Source organism: Corythoichthys intestinalis, chromosome 4, assembly GCF_030265065.1.
Source record: "Corythoichthys intestinalis isolate RoL2023-P3 chromosome 4, ASM3026506v1, whole genome shotgun sequence".
Lineage (NCBI taxonomy): Eukaryota > Metazoa > Chordata > Actinopteri > Syngnathiformes > Syngnathidae > Corythoichthys > Corythoichthys intestinalis.
The window spans coordinates 55,476,027-55,498,764 of record NC_080398.1 but is presented as its reverse complement, the minus strand read 5'-3'; the positions used below and the strand labels follow the sequence as shown (position 1 = coordinate 55,498,764).

Here is a 22,738-nt window from a genome sequence, read left to right as displayed (position 1 = left end):
GGGACAAATTAAAAACGGTTTGGGGCTTAATGCGCCATGAATCTGCTATGGCAGTATGTAGACATATTGATCTATCAAACACAACAGTTGTTTTGCCTTAAAATACAGCAGTTTTTTTTAGAGAGGAGTGCAAGAGCAGAAACTGCTTTTTCAGTCTTGTCTGTTGTTTCCGCTATTTCCTGTATATATAACAGAATACGGAAATCAAAGTGACACAATTTCTCCCAAATCTACTGAGAGTGTTCCAAAATCAATAGGAAGTGACCCGGAAATACGTCAAAATCAACAGGAAGTGTCCCAAAAATGCTTGCCTGGAACTCCAGACTCCCCGTTGTTCAAGCGATTGAAATTGAAAAATACAGGGCGAACAGTCTGGCCGTGCCAGGCAATATACAGTACATGCGCTAAAGTCTAGTAAGGAAGGAAGCCACAATTAACAGCAAGTCCCCAGGAATGCCCCAGTCTCAAAAGGAAGTGACTCCAGGAGTTTACTGACTGCGATGAAAGCATCCCCATGCAATTTCCTCAGGTCTCGTTATATGTGTTCTCTTATTGTAATGCAATGAGCACGTTTCATCTTTAGATTTACACACAAAAAAACCCTAACACCCATGGCAAGTAACAACCTATAATAATTGGATACTAATCAATTGAAATCATTTTTTTCTCCATTTGCTCTTTAAGACCACATAGTAGATGAAATCCTGATAAAAATCAAATCAATTGCTCTTATGAATGTTGTCTGCATTTAAACTCAATATCAAAGTGTCCTGGATGTGTCTGTATTCTAAATACCATCCCCACATTTTCTTGAGCGTGTGTGTATTTTTAGTGCTTCTGGTCAATGAATGTTTTCAAGTTGTCAGCTCGCCTCTCGTCTCTGTCCTTAGGTGGCACGCTTGCAATAACAGGAACCTACATTTTGGTGACGTTTGCCCCCCACACCTCCACTCACATTACAGCCCAGCTGATCCAGTTCTATTTTATCAGCTGGCACTTTCTGCTGTACCTCGTATGTAACCCTTTTCAAACATGTTATACTCTATATTAGCATTTACAGTGACGTCAGAGGAGTTGTAGTTTTTATGGCAAAATCAGTCATTTATACAAGAATCGGGAAAAAATAAGAACCTATGAGGAAATATGATTTTTACACATACTGTAGCTCAGGGTTCGGTGCCACTTTTCCTGTCGTGTTTTCCACGTCTCTCTCCCCTAACACACCTGAATCAAATGATTATGTCATTAGCAACCTCTCCAGAAGCCTGATAATGATCCTGATTATTTTGATTCAGGTGTGTTGGGGGAGGGAGACATGGAAAACACGACAGGAAAAGTGGCACCCAGGTCCGGATTTAGTGAACCCTGCTGTAGCTGTTACCATGGAGATGAATCTGCAAATGGCAAAAGCTACATTGTACTTCATTTTTTTTGCTATACCGCAATGAAATAAATGTAACCCTGCCAAATCTCCATTTATATAACCAAATTTCCCTATTCCTGCAGGATAAATATATTCCATGCACATCTCTCTTCAAACCAGGCCAAGAATAAGTCTAAAAAGATGAGAACAAGCCATTTTCCAAGTATTTCCTCAGTGCCGAGTGTATGCCCACCAGCAACACAAACATTCTTCAACAAGCATCTTGTTATTCTAATTTCATTGCTACACTTGATTCTATTCTGGTTTGCTTAACTGATGCAAGAAACATGCAAGAGAAAATGTTACAGAAATTGGCATCATATTAAAGGAAGATGAAATGAACTGCACTGGAAAAGTCCTACAATCAATGGGCACACATTTTAGCCAAGGGTGGAGGGATGGTCTGAATTGATTTAAAGGTCAGGTTGCCCTTTCTCCACACCCTACTTTTGTATTCCCCTTGAATTCGTCAAACCGCCCCCCCCCCCCCCCCCCCCCCATGGTGTTTCGTTAGAAGTCCTTGAACAGCTTGAATGCTATTGGATTTATAATGACAACTCTTCAAATTAAAACAGTCATTCATTTCTTTTTGCAGTGGTGATTTGTTTCAATTTAAATGAAATTCATAATATTGCTCTTTGTCTGCAAGAGCACATTGATAAGGTGGTCAGGGAAATTCAGTATATAGAGCGCAACTAGAACTTTCATTTTCTTTGTGAAGTTTAAGGAAATTGGATCTACACAAATTAATTTCCTCCTCTCTTTTCCCAATAGATGATCGAGGTCATTGCTTTTTGCATCCTACTCTTTGTGTACAAGAAGAGGAATACAAAGCACATTGTCATTGTGATGCTGCTGGTGGCACTGCTTGGTATGGAAAAGAAAACGCTGCTTGACTGAGGACGCACGGGTCATGATTGAAACTAATTTGGGTAGTGCTCATTGTTGCCTGGTTACCAAAGTCGACATTTCTGCAATGAGAATGTTTGCGAAGTCAGACTAGAGTTTGTCCGATAATGACTTTTTAACCGATATGCCTAAATTGTATAACTCCAAACATCCGATACCGATACTGATATATATGCTACGGTGACCATATTTTCATTTCCAAAAAAGAGGACACTCGCCCCGGCCTCGAGATACTTGAATTTTACTCGAAGTTCACTCAAAGATGCCTATATCACTTTAATAATATTTAAAGTGTGCCTCCTCCGTCTGGATAGAAAAATTCAGTTTTATAAAAAATGAAAAGAAAAAAAAACGAATAAAATAATGATAAAAATACAATGCAGAATGTAGTCCAGTCAATACACAAACCCACAGTAGGCTATGTGCCAACTAAACATTTTTATAAATTACTATAACGACAATTGTCGTTGACAAATTCTTATTCCCACTCAATTGTTATTCTCATTAATTGTTTTTCGATTGCATGCAAACAATAAAATAACAATGAACTGACAATAACTATTCAACCAGCATGTTTCCAAATGCAGCAGTTCCAAATTACATTTCCCATAATGCCTATCGCGGCTTAGCTCACTGATACCTACCCAATTAGCGAGTACATGGAGCCGAGGCAAAATCAAACTTTGCCATAAAAGTTTACAATCATTGGCAGCGCAACAATGCGACACCAAACGGGATTTTACAGATCGCGCCAGTACAAAGCTCCACCAGAAGTCAACAGTTGCCGTTATATACGTATTTATCGTAAAAAAAATTAACTGGGCAGGCGCTCTGGGAACACGTCACAGGCAGCAGTCCCGTAGTATTCTGTGCAAAGTGTCAATTTTAAGACACGCTAATTGTGAAGAAATACTCCTCTGTGTCAATTTTGAATTTCCTTTTATTAACATTGATGACAGAACCCTGAGGCATAAGAAACACAGCTTAGAATGTAATACTAACATTGGTAAATGGACAGAACTTATATACCGCATTTAACTACATGGTCACCATGCCCAAAGCGCTTTACATTTGCACACATTTACCCTTTCACGTGCACATTCACAAAAACCAATGATGCTGCTGCCATGCAAGGCGCTGCCAACCCATTGGGGGCAAATTAAAGTTCAGTGCCTTGCCCAAGGGCACTTCGACAGTAGCCGGGAATCAAACCGCTAACCCACAGTCCAAGGACGACTCCAGCTACCTACTGCACCACGGCCGCCCGAATTCGCCCGAATTCACCCAAATACACGAACGCAGAACAATTACAAGACTAATGCAATATACTGCATATCTGTGTACATATCCAATATACAACAGAAGACACATGATCGACATTAACAGGAGATAAACTTACAGAAAGGTGTAGGGAGCCACGTCTCTTAGAAATACTCCTTATAGTAGTCTGTAACTGCCTGATCTCTTGCCAAACCGTCAACCCAGTAGATGGCGATAATTCCCCATGATACAAGGGGTAAACTGCCAACAAAAACAAGAAAAACTACTCCTTCCTACTAGTAGGACCCACTTCCACGCAGGCAGGCGCTGCCCCCCCCCAGCAGCCAGAGGGATTCTCTTCAAATTGGTCCCGTGAAAAATCATAAAAATCGGACATTTTCATGAATTTATAAAACCCGGCCGGATGCTACGGAGAGGATGTGAAACGGGGACTTGTCTGGGCAAAAGAGGATGTTTCGTCACCCTAATATAATAGTATGCGGTCGTGGACTTAACATATTATGGCCAATTGTATTCTGGTGCCCCACTAGATGCTTTAATAATGATAAATATAACAACTTAAAGGTTTTTCAAATAAACCTTCTGTGAAGAATAAGAGAACAACTGAAGTTATGGGTGGGAAGTGCCTATATTGCACCACTATATTTATTGTTGAAATCAAAATAGTGCAAACATCAGTTTTTCGGGGGGGGGGGGGGGGGGGGTGAAGTGCAAGTGCAAAGTGCCAATGAGGCACTTATTCTGTCCTCAGTGTGTGTGTGGACACACAAATGGACAGATAGCAAATCAGGATTTAAAGAGAAGTCAGACACTGGAGTAAAGTTGAATTGGCTTTACTGTCATCTTTCTCTTGACAAGAGCATTGATACTTTGGTAACACTTTATAATAACTATCCGTTTTACTAGTTAATAGATCATTAGTAAACTGTTGATAAATGATTTATTGTTGATTTGTGAAGTATTTGTTAACAGTTTGTTAAGCATTTACAGGGTGTTCCAATATGGTTGACCCCATTCTAAATGCCCATGCTAGTTGATGATCTTAATAAAACTGTGTACTTTATGTTGAAGGTCATAAGTTTTATTGGTTTAATATACAAAGTACAAATATTTATTGGTTCTATGGCAGATTTTCACAAATGTGCAACATGAGCGCTGCCTGCAAAATACCTTATCAAAATGCCTTTTCTTTTGAAGTGAACGGCATTTCTTAACCTGAAAAGATACAAATGCCAAACGTTACACACAAAACCTTGAAACATTTCTACACAAACTGTGTTTCAGTTTAAGAACACCCTGTAAATGCTTAACAAACCGTTAACAAATACTTCAAAAATCAATGATAAATCATTTATTAACAGTTTACTAATGATCTATTAACTAGTAAAACGGATAGTTGTTAAAACTAAAAGCAACAAAACATTGTGTCAATAATCTGACATAAAGTCACAAATAAAGCAGAGTATACATCGCGTGTCAATTTCAATAGCAACTGGTAGCTTACAGCTTGCAAGCAATGAGAAACCACATTTCACCACAAATGCAGATAAAAGGAAATATACACATCTCCAATATATTACACTACAGAACATTCATGAATTTTAAACAAAGGAAGAATATACAGTGAAGAAAATAAGTATTTGAACACGCAGCTATTTTGCAAGTTCTCCCACTTAGAAATCATGAAATTTTCATAGTAGGTGCATGTCCACTGTGAGAGGGACCATCTAAAAAGAAAAATCCAGAAATCACAATGTTTGATTTTTTTAAACGATTTATTTGTGTGATACAGCTGCAAATAAGTATTTGAACACCTGAGAAAATGAATGTTAATATTTGGTACAGTAGTCTTTGTTTGCATTTACAGAGGTCAAACGTTTCCTGTAATTTTTCACCAGGTTTGCACACACTGCAGGAGGGATCTTGGCCCACCCATCAGTCAGGTTTCTAGGCTGTCGCTGAGAAACACTGAGTTTGAGCTCGCTCCAAAGGTTTTGTATTGGGTTTAGGTCTGAAGACCAGCTAGGCCATATTACAACCTTGTTATACTTCTTACGGAGCCACTCCTTGGTTTTCCTGGCTTTGTGCTTTGGGTCATTGTCATGACCCATTTTCAATGCTCTGACTGAAGGAAGAAGGTTGTTCTCCAAAATCTCACAATACAGGGCCCCAGTCATCCTCTCTTTAATACAGTGCACTCGTTCTGTCCCATGCAGAGAAAAACACCCCCAAAGCATGATGTACCCACCCCAATGCTTCACAGTATGGATGGTGTTCTTGGGATGGTACTCCTCATTCTTCTTCCTCCAAACACGGTTAGTGGAATTATGACCAAAAAAAAAAATCTATTTTACTGTCATCTGACCACAAAACTTGTTCCACTGACCCCCCTGCATCATCCAAATGGTCATTGGCAAACATAAGACAGGCCTTGACATGTGCTTGTTTAAGCAGGGGAACCTTCCGTCTCATGCATGATTTCAAACCATGACGTCTCTTAGTGTATTATCAACAGTAACCTTGGTAACTGTGGTCCCAGCACATTTCAGGTCATTGACCAAGTCCTGTCATGTAGTTATAGGCTGATTCTTCACCTTTCTAGGATCATTGAGACCCCACAAGGTGACATCTTCCACTCCGATTAAGATTGACCGTCATGTATAGCTTCATTTATTTTCTAATGATTGCTCCAACAGTGGACCTTTTCTCACCAAGATGCTTCGCAATTGCTATGTAGCCCTTTCCAGCCTTGTGGAGGTGAACAACTTTGTCTCTCGTGTCTTTGGACAACTCTTTGGTGTTGACCATGTTAGAAGTTTGAGTCTTACTAATTGTATGGGGTAGACCGGCGTCTTTATATTGCTATCGGCCTCAAACAAGTGCATTTGATTCAGGATAATACATGGAGTGTAGGTGGACTTTTAATAGGCGGACTAACAGGTCTTTCAGGGTCAGAATTCTAGCTGATAGATAGGTGTTCCAATACTTATTTGCAGCTGTATCAAAAAAATAAAATGTTAAAAATCATGCATTGTGATTTCTTGGTTTTTCTTTTTAGATTATCGCTCTCACAGTGGACATGCACCGACGATAAAAATTTCAGACTCCTCTATGATTTCTAAGTGGGAGAACTTGCAAAATAGGTGTTTAAATCCTAATTTTCTCCACTGTAATTTACAAGCGATGCTTGTATAAAGCACAAACGTGTTGAGATGGCAAGAACTCCTATGGTACACTAGCCGCAGACATTAGCGCGTCCATTTAGCTCTCTCTATTCGTACTGAGCTCGCATCCAAATATAATTATATCAGCAGACAGTGCTGGAACTAATCATACCTAGCGCCAGCAGTGGGAGTTAAAACACCAGAGAAACAGGTGGCAGGGAATAAGTGGACATGACAGCATTGCCATATGCATATTGGCCCAAAACCGATCATGAAAAACCGATGTGGATATTATCCAATATCATTTTCATCTCTAATTCAAACAGAACACATAATTTACGTTACTTATCATATTCAAGTTAGTAATGTATTTCTTGGATTTGTGCAGCCTCTCTTACGGTCATCTCAGTGAAAGCCGTGTCAGGAATGATTGCGGAGTCCATACAAGGTCACCTGCAGCTCATCTATCCCATCTTCTACGTTATGCTCGTCATCATGGTGGTTTCGTGTGCCTTCCAGATCAAGTCAGTTCTACTTTTCTCATGAGGCTCTGACTTTTTAGTTTCAGATGATTACTACAGCCATGTAAAATCTATGTATTATTTCAGGTTTCTCAACCAAGCAATGAAAATGTTTGACGCCACAGAGGTGGTTCCAATCAACTTTGTGTTTTTCACTGCAAGTGCCATTGTTGCAGGTATGTTCATATTTTTTGCAGAGACAGAACAGGTGGTATTTAACTAGATGTTTGTTGTACTTATAGTGAGAGGTGGGTAGAGTAGCCAACAGATTTACTGAAGTAAGAGTAGCGTTACTTCAAAAATAATATTACTCAAGTTAAAAGTAGTCAAAAAATTGTAAATATATATATATATATATATATATATATATATATACAGTGCCTTACAAAAGTATTCGGCCCCCTTGAACCTTGCAACCTTTCGCCACATTTCAGGCTTCAAACATAAAGATATCAAATTTTAATTTTTTGTCAAGAATCAACAACAAGTGGGACACAATCGTGAAGTGGAACAAAATTTATTGGATAATTTAAACTTTTTTAACAAATAAAAAACTGAAAAGTGGGGCGTGCAATATTATTCGGCCCCGTTGCGTTAATACTTTGTAGCGCCACCTTTTGCTCCAATTACAGCTGCAAGTCGCTTGGGGTATGTTTCTATCAGTTTTGCACATCAAGAGACTGACATTCTTGCCCATTCTTCCTTGCAAAACAGCTCGAGCTCAGTGAGGTTGGATGGAGAGTGTTTGTGAACAGCAGTCTTCAGCTCTTTCCACAGATTCTCGATTGGATTCAGGTCTGGACTTTGACTTGGCCATTCTAACACCTGGATACGTTTATTTTTTAACCATTCCATTTTAGATTTGGCTTTATGTTTTGGATCATTGTCCTGTTGGAAGATAAATCTCCGTCCCAGTCTCAGGTCTTGTGCAGATACCAACAGGTTTTCTTCCAGAATGTTCCTGTATTTGGCTGCATCCATCTTCCCGTCAATTTTAACCATCTTCCCTGTCCGTGCTGAAGAAAAGCAGGCCCAAACCATGATGCTGCCACCACCATGTTTGACAGTGGGGATGGTGTGTTCAGGGTGATGAGCTGTGTTGCTTTTACGCCAAACATATCGTTTTGCATTGCGGCCAAAAAGTTCAATTTTGGTTTCATCTGACCAGAGTACCTTCTTCCACATGTTTGGTGTGTCTCCCAGGTGGCTTGTGGCAAACTTTAAACGAGACTTTTTATGGATATCTTTGAGAAATGGCTTTCTTCTTGCCACTCTTCCATAAAGGCCAGATTTGTGCAGTGTACGACTGATTGTTGTCCTATGGACAGACTCTCCCACCTCAGCTGTAGATCTCTGCAGTTCATCCAGAGTGATCATGGGCCTCTTGGCTGCATCTCTGATCAGTTTTCTCCTTGCTTGAGAAGAAAGTTTGGAAGGACGGCCGGGTCTTGGTAGATTTGCAGTGGTCTGATGCTCCTTCCATTTCAATATGATGGCTTGCACAGTGCTCCTTGAGATGTTTAAAGCTTGGGAAATCTTTTTGTATCCAAATCCGGCTTTAAACTTCTCCACAACAGTATCTCGGACCTGCCTGGTGTGTTCCTTGGTTTTCATAATGCTCTCTGCACTTTAAACAGAACCCTGAGACTATCACAGAGCAGGTGCATTTATACGGAGACTTGATTACACACAGGTGGATTCTATTTATCATCATCGGTCATTTAGGACAACATTGGATCATTCAAAGATCCTCACTGAACTTCTGGAGTGAGTTTGCTGCACTGAAAGTAAAGGGGCCGAATAATATTGCACGCCCCACTTTTCAGTTTTTTATTTGTTAAAAAAGTTTAAATTATCCAATAAATGTTGTTCCACTTCACGATTGTGTCCCACTTGTTGTTGATTCTTGACAAAAAAATTAAATTTCCTATCTTTATGTTTGAAGCCTGAAATGTGGCGAAAGGTTGCAAGATTCAAGGGGGCCGAATACTTTTGCAAGGCACTGTATATATATATTCGGGGAAAATAATACACAAGTAATGAGTAACTGCTTACAATGTCAGATCATTTTTTTTTTTTTTTTAAACAATTGTATACTGGTTGTCCCCAGGTTACGACATACCCGACTCATGTGATTTCGACTTTACGACGCGGGAGTCTCGTCCGCCATTTTGTCTCCAGTTTTTTTTTTAAGTCGTATAAACAGTACCTTATTGTACCTCTGAGTAAATTTTTTACTTTATTTTACTTTGGCGAAACGTGATTTTGATTATAATGTTGACTTTTATTTTGTGATGCATGCTTTTTTTTTGGCTCAGGAAGGGTAGAGCAGGTAGTACTCACATAAGGAAGAGCGCATCTGTTCCCACGAAGAAGCCGAGTGAGAGTGGAAAGATTACAGCTTAGCTCGCTGTCTAGCTAGGACGCTCCAGCGTCTTGGCGAGGACAGTATAATACTGTACATGTTTTGGAAAGATATTTTTAGATTTTGTGGGTATGTAGGGGTACTTAAAGGGTAAATTACGACTTACGTGGAAATTTGCGTTACATCGCCAGCGTAGGAACGGAACTCATTCGTAACCCGGAAGTGACACGTCACACCGAGGACAGCGATGGCAGCGCTCCATACGGCCGCCATACAAAGCCCTTCAAACAACGATTCAAACAGCGATATAAGCGCTAGATCGAGCGCAAGGGAGGAGATCCAAGTTTTGGAAGAGTTGGAGGAAGAATAGGAGGTTGGAATTTTATGTTGGACCTAACATGTATTAGCCAGACGCTAATCAGGATGCCAACAATGTGCCTAGACTACCTGACATGGAAGGGAGACAAGACCCATCGAGATTACAAGATTAGTAAGATATAGGCTGTTATTATTTTCATGATTTGAAGATGCAGGCATTTGCACATAGTTTTATGTGTTTGTCTATCTGATGACATTGTTTAAAAAAATAATAATCAGGCTTCATGTTCATTTTGGCAGATCCAGCAGCTCTCGTGCATATAAAATAATAATATAAAAACTTTGGGGGGAAAGAAGGAGATGAGTCGTTGATGGCTTTCTCCACTTTATTGTGGCAACAATAAGAAAACAAAATAATAGCGGACTGCCGCCACATTCGACAGCGAAGTTTTGCTTCTCGCTCATCTCCCCCTCGCCTCCTACTACTCACAGCTCTCCAGTCCCAGCGTCTCTTAAACGGATCATGCATAGTGTCTTGTTATGAGCTTTTTGTTGACAAAGGTATCGAACACACGACGTGCTGACAACTTTGTTTCCTTATTAACACATGGAGCTAACAGTACGAACACAGCTTGGGGCTCTGCGCTGTCATATGTACTTTGCGTTCAGGCACCTTATGATTTACAAATTAAGCACTGTTCCACAACAGTTGGCAGCTCCGCTTTGACAAAGTCATCAGTCATCTATCCAAAAATCACATACTTTTTTGCAAATCCTTGGTCATAAGCAGACCGGTTGAGGAAGCAGGCATCTTAGAAGTCTTTGTAGCAGAGAACACGACTCAATGATGGTGTGAAATTCATTCGCTTAGTGCGAACAAAAGATGTCCATTTACGTGCCCTGCTATCCTTCAGCCACTCATACAACTTTTCTTTAGATTGAGAACAATACATCGCCACACACCACCGTGGCATCTTACAAAGAAGCAATGCAAAAAAAAATACTGTGTGTATTGCAGACTTCCCTCGCAGTTCTCGATGTGATGTAATTTCTGAAGATTGTCGAAGAAAAGCATTTTTGTTTTCAAGGGCGTTGCTATGGGTTAAATAATCTGGAAGGGTTGCGTTAAAAAAAAAAAAATAACGAAAATATGCTTATAATTGTTTAGCCATTGATATTATTCAAAAACATGGTTGGCCAACCTTACTTCATATTTGGTCTTTAAACGTATTACTTCACATAAAAACAAGAAAAGACCAAGCCTTGTGTTTTTTGGGAGGACATTCGATGTTAGCTGGCTACTGTTTTGGGCAGTAAACTTATATACAGCCCCTAGAAAAAAGTATGGAATCACCAGTCTTGGATGAGCACTCACTCAGACACTTCATCGTGTAGGACAAACTCCGATAAAAAGCTTGAAAATAATGAATTAGTTCAAAAGTGAAACTCTTTAGCATTCAAAAACACTATGAATAAAAAAACATTGTGGTGGTCAGTAAATGTTATTTTTATAGAACAAGTGCAGGGAAATATATATGGAATCACTCCATTCAGAGGAAAAAAATATGGAATCATGAGAAACAAAGAAATAACAATCAAAACACATCTCTAGTATTTAGTAGCACCACCTCTGGCTTTTATGACAGCTTGCAGTCTCTGAGGCATGGATTTGATGAGTATTCTTCATTAATTTGGTGCCATGTCTCTTTGATTGCAATTGCCAAATCATCCTTGCAGGTCGGAGCCTTGCTGTGGACCGTTCTTTTTTTTTTTTTTTTTTTTCAACAATTTCCACCACAGGTTATCAATAGGGTTGAGATCTGGGCTGTTTGTTGGCCATGACATTGACTGGATGAGTCTTTCTCCAAGGAATGCTTTAACAGTTTTAGCTCTGTGGCATGATGCATTGTCATCTTGGAAAATGACAAACATATTTTCAATTGAAGGGATAAGAAAGCTGTCTAAAATTTCAATGTAAACTTATGCATTTATTGAAGATTTAACCACAGCCATCTCCCCAGTGCCTTTGCCTGACATGCAGCCCAATATCGTCAAGGACTGAGGGAATTTTAATGTTTTCTTCAGGCAGTCATCTTTGTAAATCTCACTAGAGCAGCACCAAACAAAAGTTCCAGCATCATCACCTTGTCAAGAGTCAAGAGTTTGCATTGGACAAGGTGTAAAGAGTCAAGAAACTGCATTCTTTTCAAGCTTTTTAGCTGAGTTTGTTCTACATGATAAAATGTCTGAGTGAGTGCATGTCCAAGACTGGTGATTCCATACTTTTTGCTCGGGGTTGTAGATATATATATATATATATATATATATATATATTAGGGCTGTCCTAAACAACTAATTTCCTCCCGATTAGTCAGCCGACTATTTTTACGATTAGTCGACTAATCTAATATATATATGTATATATATTTTTTTATAACTACTTTAATAATGATTTTTTTGTTGAAGCATATTCACAAAAAACATTTTGGAACACCTACATTATTTATTAATGTATAAATAAATAACATAAATCAATATAAAAAATAAATCAATCAATCAATAATAAATCACAAACAATGAGGTCAAATGATGCTGGTATTGACTAGTGCAAAAAAAAAAAAGTAAACTGAAACACTGAGACTCCACCTCTTTAACAGGAGTCAAAACAATTCTTACTCTTTTTGTGATATGTCATTGTCTATATTGTTCTAAATGTCAAAATCAATTGCAATGTCCCGGACAACCATTTTCAGAATACTTTGTGTGAGTTCAGATGCTTTTTCTGGTTTTGCATTCTGCATTTTTGGGGGAGGGGAAAAACTGTTCAACTTTTGTTTGTTTTAACCTGAAAATAGATCAACTAGTGGGCACACTGAAATATTACCACAATTATTTTGAATGAGAGGCACACATACAGTAACAAAAATTAGATATATAGTATTAATTTTATAGTATACTACTATATGTATGAACACAATGAAACTTTATAATATAAAGTGACTAACATTAGTGCAGTCATGGATTACAGTAAGCAGGCCAGTGCTGTTTCCATATATATTTTTATTATATTATGTATATACAGGATGTATGTATATATTTTCCCCAAGTGGGAGCTTCCATGATCCTAATAAATTTACTAAAAATTATATATGTAATTATGTATACATTAAATATTTTATTAAATAAAAATGCACGTTGATATGACGCACATAAAGGTAACTTCCATTTTAAAAAATCGTTAGATAGTTGTATGGACTTACAATCCGAGAGCTTGTTGTTTCTTGTTGTCCTGGAAAATTATACTTGGGTGACGGCGCTTCAAGTGTTTGTTCATAGCCGACGTGCTACCGTGGTATGCGAGCTCAGCTTAGCAAAGAGTACACACAGTGGCACCCTCCATATTTTCCTTGAAATAATTCCAGGCTCTGACTATTCTGGTCCGCTTTTTGGCTTTATGCCACTTTCATGTGTCACCAATTCTGCCCTTTTTGGTAATTGGTGTTTTCAACTCCTCGCCATAGTGAGGAGTGAACCAGCGATTCACTTGGCTTGTTGTCGTCGGTTCGGCCCATGTCCTCCTCAGGAAGGCGGCGGCGTGCATAAAAACACTGAGAGGCGTCGGATGGCTCTTTATGGATACTTTTATTGTCCAAAACAAAAACGCAGGGGCTGAAGCCACTGAACTCCGCGATACCCGCGCACTTTCCAAACTCACCGATCTCACTCCCTCTGTTTCGCTCCCTCTCTCTCGCTCGCCCACTTTCTTCCTCTTTGCTCAATCTGACAATGCCGGTCACATTGAAATAACAGCGACCCCCTTGGGGGTGTTAGTAACAACCGCTTGCATCGCGAGCGCCCGCCATTCTAAACTTTATCCGCATGTAATTTTTTTTTTTAACCCGTCAATACCCGTCGACGGTATGTTTTGCCCGTCGAAGCATTTACGTCATCGATGACGTCGACAACGTCGACTAGTCGGGACAGCTCTAATATATATATATTTTTTTTTTTTTTTTTAAGAGCTAAAAATTAACACATTTAATTTAAACAAAGGATCAGAATCTGGTTAAAAAAAAAATCGGGTATTTAAAATGTTTTTAAAATGTTATTGCATGGAAGGTATAACACTTGATAGCTCTTTCATTAATATGGTACGGAATGTTCATCCATCCATCTTTTTCATCGCTTATCCTCACGAGGGTCGTGTAGGTGCTGGAGCCTATCCCAGCTAACTACGGGCAAGAGGCGGGGTACATGCTGAACTGGTTGCCAGCCAATTAATATATCACTTTAATTTCAATCCATTCTCTACAATACTTATCCTGTGAAGTGGGTGAAAAATGATTTTAGTTAATGCACCAATATTCAGGACTGGAGATATTAGTTGATAGCTCTGTCGTTCTTTGCACTGATAAGGACAATTACAAGTACAAATATTTTTATTCATCTGTATTGTTCAGTATTATACAAACTGCTGTATACGTCTTGACCAACTTTCAACTCTGGGCTCTTGCATCTTGGAGTTTATGTTGAATATTGTCTTACAGGGATAATCTTTTACCAGGAATTTGAAGACTTGGCATTACTGAATATTTTCATGTTCCTTTTTGGGTGAGAATTTCCCTAAAAAAATCAACTTTATCTTGTGATTTCAATTCATATGGGGAGTTGAACAGTCACACTCTGTATGCAGGTGTCTACTATCGTTCCTAGGAGTTTTCCTGATTGCCAGAAACAGGCCAAAAGCAAAAAAACAAGAAAGCAATTTCATTGCAATGGATATAATCCCAGGTAAACTATTTTACATTTCTGTGAGTAGACGGTGATACATCTTTACTTGTGCTAGACAACGCGGATGATTTGTAGGACAGTCGAGTACGAGCATCATCTAAAGAGCTCCCCTGTTTGTGTTTGCAGGAGGGAGACGCACAGACAGAGTGCAGCCCGAGAGCAAAACTGAAACATATGGCTCCCTGGCAGCCAAGTTCATGTGTAATAGAGGTGGCCAAACAGAAGATTCATAGGACACGGCCCATCTGTTGAGACTGTGGAAGTGTGTGAACACATGCCGCCTACTGGGCCAAAAGTGAATGGGCAGCACATTTCAATGCATTCGCTGGACTGAGTTATCTGCAGTACAAGACAGACCGAGGAAAAATTGTCCACTGCTTCTATGTGGGATGGAACTATTACTTAACAAAAGTAGAACCATCTCTTAAACAAAAGGAGACATCAATGCGTGCGATGCGTTTGGTGTCATGGTTACGATCGGTGGTTTGTGTTGACTAAACACTAACGTTGTGCCGTATGTAAAACATAGCAGCACTTCACCTCAAATAAACCTCAAACCACATGAAGACCTGAATCTAAAGTTCAGGGTTGCCAAGCAACCAAACCCTTACTTCCCTCTTCCCTCCCACACATTATGGGATGTGTATACAAGATTTGATGTTTAAGTAGGAGTCTGTGCCTTCTCTCACATGGCCTGTGTTGTATATTGTTAGTGTTGAGTTTTTGTTCCCACTGATGAGCGTAGGCTAATTTGTTGGCACCTTTGGTTCCATTGAAGGAAAACGCAATAATGATTATTCAAATAGTTTAACAAGGTTAACAAGAAAAAGAAAAAAAAATGGCACACGCAACCAAGCCACAAACATGATTAACTCTGGGGGTGTTAGAAAAAAATAAATAACTGAGATGTATCACCATATTAAGTCAATTCTCGTATAAATTCAAAATCCGTCTATCCTTTTTGAGGGAAATAAACAATTTGATGCACTTGTCCTGCCGTCCAGTAGTTGGCAGCGTGCAGCAGCATTGCTTTGCAGTCTACTGAAATAACAACATTAGCTTAATCTGAGTAGAGACTTGTGTACGCCGCCCTCTAGTGGTTGCTCGGATTAGTCCTTTTATAAGTCTGAAATTTGGGCTCATTTCGGCTTTGACTGCAAAAACAGAGGCATGGAGTATTTAGAACCGTGCATTTCAGCCTAGGTGGGTAGAGTAGCCAAATAGTTTGCTCAAGTAAGAGTAGCGCTACTTCTAAAGTAGTCATCCAAAATGTTTAGTCAAGTACAAGTAAAAAAAAAAAAAAAAAGTACTTGAGCATTCTTTTCACCAAATAAAATGTAACATTGTAACTGCGAGAGAAAAAAAAATTCTACAGAAATGAAGCAGCATTGATCCAAAGAACATGAGTGCCCTCGAGTGGAGAAAACATTTCCCATTTTGAAATTAAAAGGATCATACAGTGGGGAGAACAAGTATTTGATACACTGCCAATGGGTTTTCCAAATGGCAGTGTATCAAATACTTGTTCTCCCCACTGTATGTCCGATTTTCAGTGGTTATTGGTTGCCAAATGAGAACTCGGAGAGAGGTTACAAAAAAGAGGGAAAATGTAACTACTGTAGCCCAAAGTAGCAGAGTAAGAGTAGCGTTTCTTCTTCACAAATCTACTCAAGTAAAAAGTATGTCTGAGTAAAACTACTCTTAGAAGTACATTTTTCTCAAAAAGTTACTCAAGTAAATGTAACAGTAAATTTAACGCATTACTACCCACCTCTGAATCGAAGCTGGTTCGGACTAGAGCAGATTTACAGACACACAAAAAAAAGAATGTACTGTATTTATTGATATATATTAGGGCTGTCAAACGATTAAAATCTTTAATCGTTAATTACAGCTTAAAAATTAATCGTAATTAATCGCAATTAATCGCAATTCAAAACATGTATAAAATATGCCATATTTTTCTGTAAATTATATATATATTCTGTAAAATAAATTGTTAGAATGGAAAGATAAGACACAAGATGGATATATACATTCAACATACGGTACATAAGGACTGTAGTGGGCATTTCACTCTACTGTCATTTAAATCTGTCTATGCCAAAGGAGGGCAAACTATTCCACAAAGGGCCGCTGTGGGTGCGGGTTTTTGCTGCAACCCATCAAGAGGACACCTTTTCACCAATCTGGTGTGTTATAAGTGCAATCAGTTGATTGCAGTCAGGTGCTTCTTGTTTCCATTTCAACCTCATTGGTTAAAAGCTCTGTGCTGGATCAGTTGGAACGAAGACCAGAACCCACTGCGGCCCTCGAGGACCGGTTTGCCCACCCCTGGTCTATGCTGTCCTCACTCCGAAGTGTCTACTTTTTCCAAAGCTAGACAGCTAGTGAACGACGCCTTAATAATCAGACTTCTTCCTTTTTCATCTGATTTATTAATAAAATGACCTCAAACCATTGTCCTCTTTAGACCGTCGTAAAACTACAAAAAATAAAAAGTACACAAGCATTGCATTAGCAACAACGTTAGCTTAGCACGCTATACAGGTTCACTAAACATAAAAAGCGTCTCATACAAAAAATGTAACATTTCCCTTACTAACATAATATGTACATTCTTTACAACAACCATACTTACGGACAAATCTTGTCCAAGGATCATATAAGCATAACATTATCAGCCCGAGACGTCGTGCAACCATATTGAACTGGCAAGAAAACAATAAACCATGTCGCAAAGCGACCACAAGAGTTCGCTGTTAGACAGCACAAAAAGCCTTGCTGTAAAAGTTACCAAAAGGCAGAATACTGTCTGAGCGGGACATGTGCGTTAATTGCGTCAAATATTTTAACGCGATAATTTTGACAGCCCTTATATATATATATATATATATATATATATATATATATATATACATTCAGGTTAAGCAATGAGGTAGATATCGTGACCTATTTACACTCCGCTCTGAGACCCCCAATTTGGCCAACTTTCAAAATTGTCCGATATGCATGCGTGATGCATCATTGGAAAGCTTTAAATCTCAATTTTCTGGGGGAAGGAAAATTTTGAACAGGAGGGCATTTTTTAAAAAAATAAAATTTTAACAGCGAAACCCTATTTGGAGGTGAGAGCATGAAAGAGCAGAATTAAAGACGCCATGACATTGACAAATGGCCACAGCTGGATTTTATGGGTGAAACATGGTAATATATCAAGGGTCAGTAATTGCAGACATCAAGGAGTGATCTAGATTTTCTTTTTCATATATTCCCCTTTAAACGTTTTTTCAATTTTTGTTTGGATCGATTATTTATCATGTAACATATTGGAGAAAATGCAACTAACAAAAAAAAAAAAAAAAGCGATAGTTATAAGGTAGATATCAGTGACTTTTTTGCAGACACCATTTTTTTCATTGTGACGTAGTTTCCAAAAGTTTAAAATATGCGAGTAAATTTTTTTTTTTTTTTTTTTTTTTTGGGGAAACTAAATATTAGACATCAATTAATAATTCTAAGCTAAAAATGACTTTTTGAATAATATTTCATTTTGTGGCTGGGTTGAAACAAAAGCGGTTTCGCGACGTCTGTAAACGGGGGTTTCCAGGGTAAAACGGACAAATTAAAAATGGTTTGGGGACTTAATGCGCCATGAATCTACTATGGCACCATATAGACATATTGTTCTATCAAGCACAACAGTTCTTTTGGCTTAAAATAGTTTATTTTAAAGAGGTGTGCAAGAGCAAAAACTGCTTTTGCTTGTCTGTGTTTTCCGCCATTTATATTACATATATAATAATGAAAGCCATATGTTGTTCAAACAAAAACATTTTACTTGAGTGCTGGATGAGGTTCCAGGAATGAATTAATGCACTTATGTCCGTTTTTTGTAAAGTAATACACAAATTTCGCAATAACCACCAGTCAGTGTAGTATCGGGATGAATTGAATCAAATCGTGACCAGTTATCGTGATATGAATCCTATCAGTATATGAGGCAATACACTCCCCTAATTAACTCATTCGATGCCATTGACATCCCATTCGCTCTTCCAGTCAAAATGGATGGGACTTCTAGCACCGTCAATGGCTCCGAATCATGAGCACTCAGTTCTACCGGTTTAAATTGGACGTCCATCACCATAGCTGGCATGGAATTAGTTAAATAATATGAAGGAAACAAAAAAACTTTAGTGTTACATGAGACCATAACTAATGTGCATGTTTATAATTTCATTTAGTTTAACTTTGTATTTATACATTAATTTATAGTCATAAAAAAAATTGAAAAATACAATAATTTAAAGTATATTACTAATGTTTTTTTAATCACCTAAAATTGTCACTTGCTTTATAAAGCATTAAAGGTCTGAGGTGTAAACTTTTGAATAGCTGTGCACGGTCCTTGAAAGGTTTTAATTGGATGTGGTCAGTGGCAGGCAATGAGTCGAGAATAGGTTTTTCTCTTTAGCTTTTCGATAACTCAATTGGGGGGAATGCATTCTGGTGAGCCAATGTCTTTAGAACGCTTGGTTGAGCACAGTTGCAAATCTTGGGGTTTCTGTAGGTTTCTCATGGGTACCAACTACATACAAAACAGAAAAACCATCCATACAGCGTTAACTATGGGTCTTTTATTAACCAAGCAATTTCTGTGCAACGGTGTTTTAAACAAATGTTCGAATCAAAACGTCATGGGAGTCGTATAAATGGATGTAAAATAAATACTGTATACAACAAATGTATATTAACATGATTTCTTTTTAAAAAAGAAAGTTTACATTGTTATAGTAGGTACATGATGAACAATTCTCTTGATGTGTATTTGTCTTAAACGTTATTTATATGAGCGCTAATTTTACAGGAGCAAACAAAACAAGGTACATGATTTCAGTTAGGTCCCCGTGCAAAGCTTCATGCAACTTAATTTTATCAATCTCCTATTGAATGAAAAATAGATTTTTCTCTTCAGCACGTGATAACCTCAAACTTCAATGTTAATTTTCGCAAAGCGGTACTGCAGCGACGTGGGGTTGCGTAGCAGCACCATTCCTCTTTGTTCCAGAGGCTGACCGACGAGTGTGTGAACGAGGCCAGTGACGCTGACGAAGCCCAGAGCTTCCCCGCAGCCTGCCGAAAGGGAGAAGTCGGCCTGGGTCACCCAGCCTAGAGTCACTCGAGAGCAATGAGAGACTACACTTGGCAGGGGATTTGACCACACTCCCAAAACAAAGTCGCAAGCTGAGGAAGATGAGAGGGGCTCTTCAAACATACTGATCGTTTGATCAGATGTTGATGGAGTGTCTCTAGTTTTATCAGAAGCCTTTTTCTTGGCACTCTTCTTACTAGGTTTGATGGTGCTTTTCAAGGGATCCCTGTGAGAGGGCTCCTGAGGGCCACTCGCGCCAGGCCCCTTCTTCAGCAGCTTGAGGTCATCTGCGGTCGGCGCGCACACAACGGCGTGGAGGTCCGGTTTGCCCTTCGCCAACAGGGACAGACGTATCCAAACCAGACTCATCCCGTGAGTTGTTTGGAATGTCATCCTGGCTGTGAGGTCTAGAGGTGGCATCTCCCTGACATGGTGCAACCTTTGACCTTTAGACGAAGTGGGTCTGCACCAACTCGAGAGGAGCCTCAAAGATTTGCTGTTCCTAAAAAACAAAGTTGTATGATTACAATTTAAAAAAGGTACTTTATGTACTTGCAGATGAGCAGGGTTGAGTTAATCCGGATTGGCTGTTTTGAAAAGTTACAAGTAAAGAAGATGCCTGTAGAGGAACCTTTGTTCAGAGAAAGCTTTAAAGTTAAACTGTCATTTAATAAAAATGATACATTTTACTTCAAAGCACCTTTCAAACACTCAAGGACACTACGATAGAGATTAAAAATTAAACAAATTAAAAGCAGAATACAAGCAATAAATATTAAGATGCCATGATAAAGATTAATTAAAAATAAAGATGTTGAGATAAAACAAAGTTTTATAAGTAAAAAGATGGGCCAGGTTGAACAGATGAGTTTTGAGTCGGGATTTGAAAAGTGAGAGGGTGGATATGTTTACTGCGCGAGGATTTACAGTATGTTAGTAAAGCATGTTGAATGTGACCTGTACGTTGGTCAACGTGCATAAATGATCACAGAAATGCCGCAGGACAAAAATATAATGATCGCTCAATTATCGTTGTTCATGAGGAACAAAACCGACAAAGTGAAAAACTGCAAAGTAATGTCACCCCCCTCCCACAACCCTTATTTTTAAAATATTTTTGTGTATATCAATCAGTGTTTATAAAAGCCTATAAATGTGTGTTATAATTAGACCATGAAATAATAGTTTGAAACATGTAAATGAAAATATAAATAGCATACGTACTGTATGTAATCTACTAGACAAATACAACTGAAATAATAAAAATATTTTGGGGAATATTGCAATTAATGGCCTTTCTGTGATTACGTCATTGACAAAATGATTCAACCCCCCACATCCACCACTTTTAAGAACAAAGGTTTCCATCAGGTGTTGTCAAAGAGCTGATGAAAACATCTGTAGATCTGAACAGAACCCTAATGAGCAGCAATTAAGCTAAATTTAAAGGACTGTGATACATGGCTCTTCTTGGCAGTTAATGACATCTTTAGAACATGGTGAAGTCCCAGGAATGGTCAAAAAGAAGTTCAGAGAGGAGGTCATTTCACTTCATAAGGAAGGATATGGATATAAAAAGATAGCAAAAGGACAAAAAATTTCAAGAGACAATCGGGAGCATAGTCCACAAGTTTAACGCTAAAGGCACAGTGAAAAGGCTACCTGGGCGTGGTAGAAAGAGGTTACTGTCTGCAGCTGCTGTGCGATACCTGAAGCAAAAGGTGGAGAAAAGTCCGCGGGTGACAGCTGAGGAACTATAGAAGGACATGTCATAGGAAGGTATTCAGGTTTCATCCTAGACAATAAGACACACACTGCGAAATGATGGCTTCCATGCAAGAACTCCCAGGCGCACCCCCCTGCTGACACCAAAGCACAAGAAGTATACCAAAAACCATGTGCAAAAAACACAAAGGTTTAGAGATACTGTTCTCTGGAGTGATGAGACCAAACAAGCTTTTTGGGCCAATGGATCAACGGTACGTGTGGCGAAGAAACAATGATTCCTATAAAGAAAAGAACACCCTATCTACTGTGAAGCACGGTGGGGGGTCAGTCATGCTCTGGAGTCGTTTTGCTTCTTCAGGTACAGGGAATTTTCAGCGTGTGCAAGGTATTATGAATTCATTTCAAGACCAGGAGATCTTGGATGCAAATGTCATGCAGTCATTGACAAAGCTGAGGCTTGGGTAAGGTTGGACCTTCCAACAGGACAATGATCCGAAGCATACCTCAACATCTACCGCATCTTAGTTGCAAAATAAGAGCTGGAAGATTCTGGAGTGGCCATCGCAATCACCAGACCTAAATCCCATTGAAAATCTCTGGTGGTACTTGAAGGCAATTGGAGCAAGCGAGCCCAAAAATGTTAACGAACTGGAGGCCTTTGCCCATACCTGTGCATCACTGCAAGAAACTTGTGTTAAGCTATACTTCACGTTTAAAGGATGTTCTTGTTGCAAAGGATGCTGTATTAAGTACTAAATTTATACATACCTAAGGGGTTGAATAATTTTGTCAATGAAGTAATCACAGAAAGGCCATAAATTGGAATATTCCAACAAATATTTTTGTTGTTTCAATTGTATTTGTCTATTTGACATGTCATTATTTAATGTGATTACAACCCCCTAGCAAAAAATATGGAATCAACAGTCTCGGACGAGCACTCACTCAGACATTTTATCATGTAGAACAAACTCAGATAAAAACATTGAAAAAATAATAAATTAGTTCAAAAGTGCAGCTCTTTAGCATAAAGAAACATTAAAAGAAATGAATAAAAAACATTGTGGTGGTCAGTAAATGTTA

At 38.8% G+C, this 22,738-nt stretch overlaps 2 protein-coding genes across 4 annotated transcripts in view; one reads left to right on the top strand and one right to left on the bottom strand.

Moving 5' to 3' along the window:
* Positions 1-16,197, top strand: part of LOC130915166 (NIPA-like protein 2) — a 47,790-nt gene extending 31,593 nt beyond the window's left edge. For 2 of the 3 annotated variants that reach the window (XM_057834981.1, XM_057834983.1), the window contains 7 exons: positions 891-1,012; positions 2,198-2,294; positions 7,166-7,301; positions 7,386-7,474; positions 14,529-14,592; positions 14,675-14,772; positions 14,899-16,197. In XM_057834981.1, the coding sequence (XP_057690964.1) occupies positions 891-1,012; positions 2,198-2,294; positions 7,166-7,301; positions 7,386-7,474; positions 14,529-14,592; positions 14,675-14,772; positions 14,899-15,005 (713 nt within the window). In that variant the 3' untranslated portion in view covers positions 15,006-16,197. The remainder of the gene's footprint in view (positions 1-890; positions 1,013-2,197; positions 2,295-7,165; positions 7,302-7,385; positions 7,475-14,528; positions 14,593-14,674; positions 14,773-14,898) is intronic. The other variant, XM_057834982.1, reaches the window with a different exon arrangement.
* Positions 16,198-19,128: 2,931 nt separating this feature from the next.
* Positions 19,129-22,738, bottom strand: part of pop1 (POP1 homolog, ribonuclease P/MRP subunit) — a 37,034-nt gene continuing 33,424 nt past the window's right edge. The window contains exon 16 of the mRNA XM_057835139.1: positions 19,129-20,429. Within this exon, the coding sequence (XP_057691122.1) occupies positions 19,763-20,429 (667 nt within the window). The 3' untranslated portion in view covers positions 19,129-19,762. The remainder of the gene's footprint in view (positions 20,430-22,738) is intronic.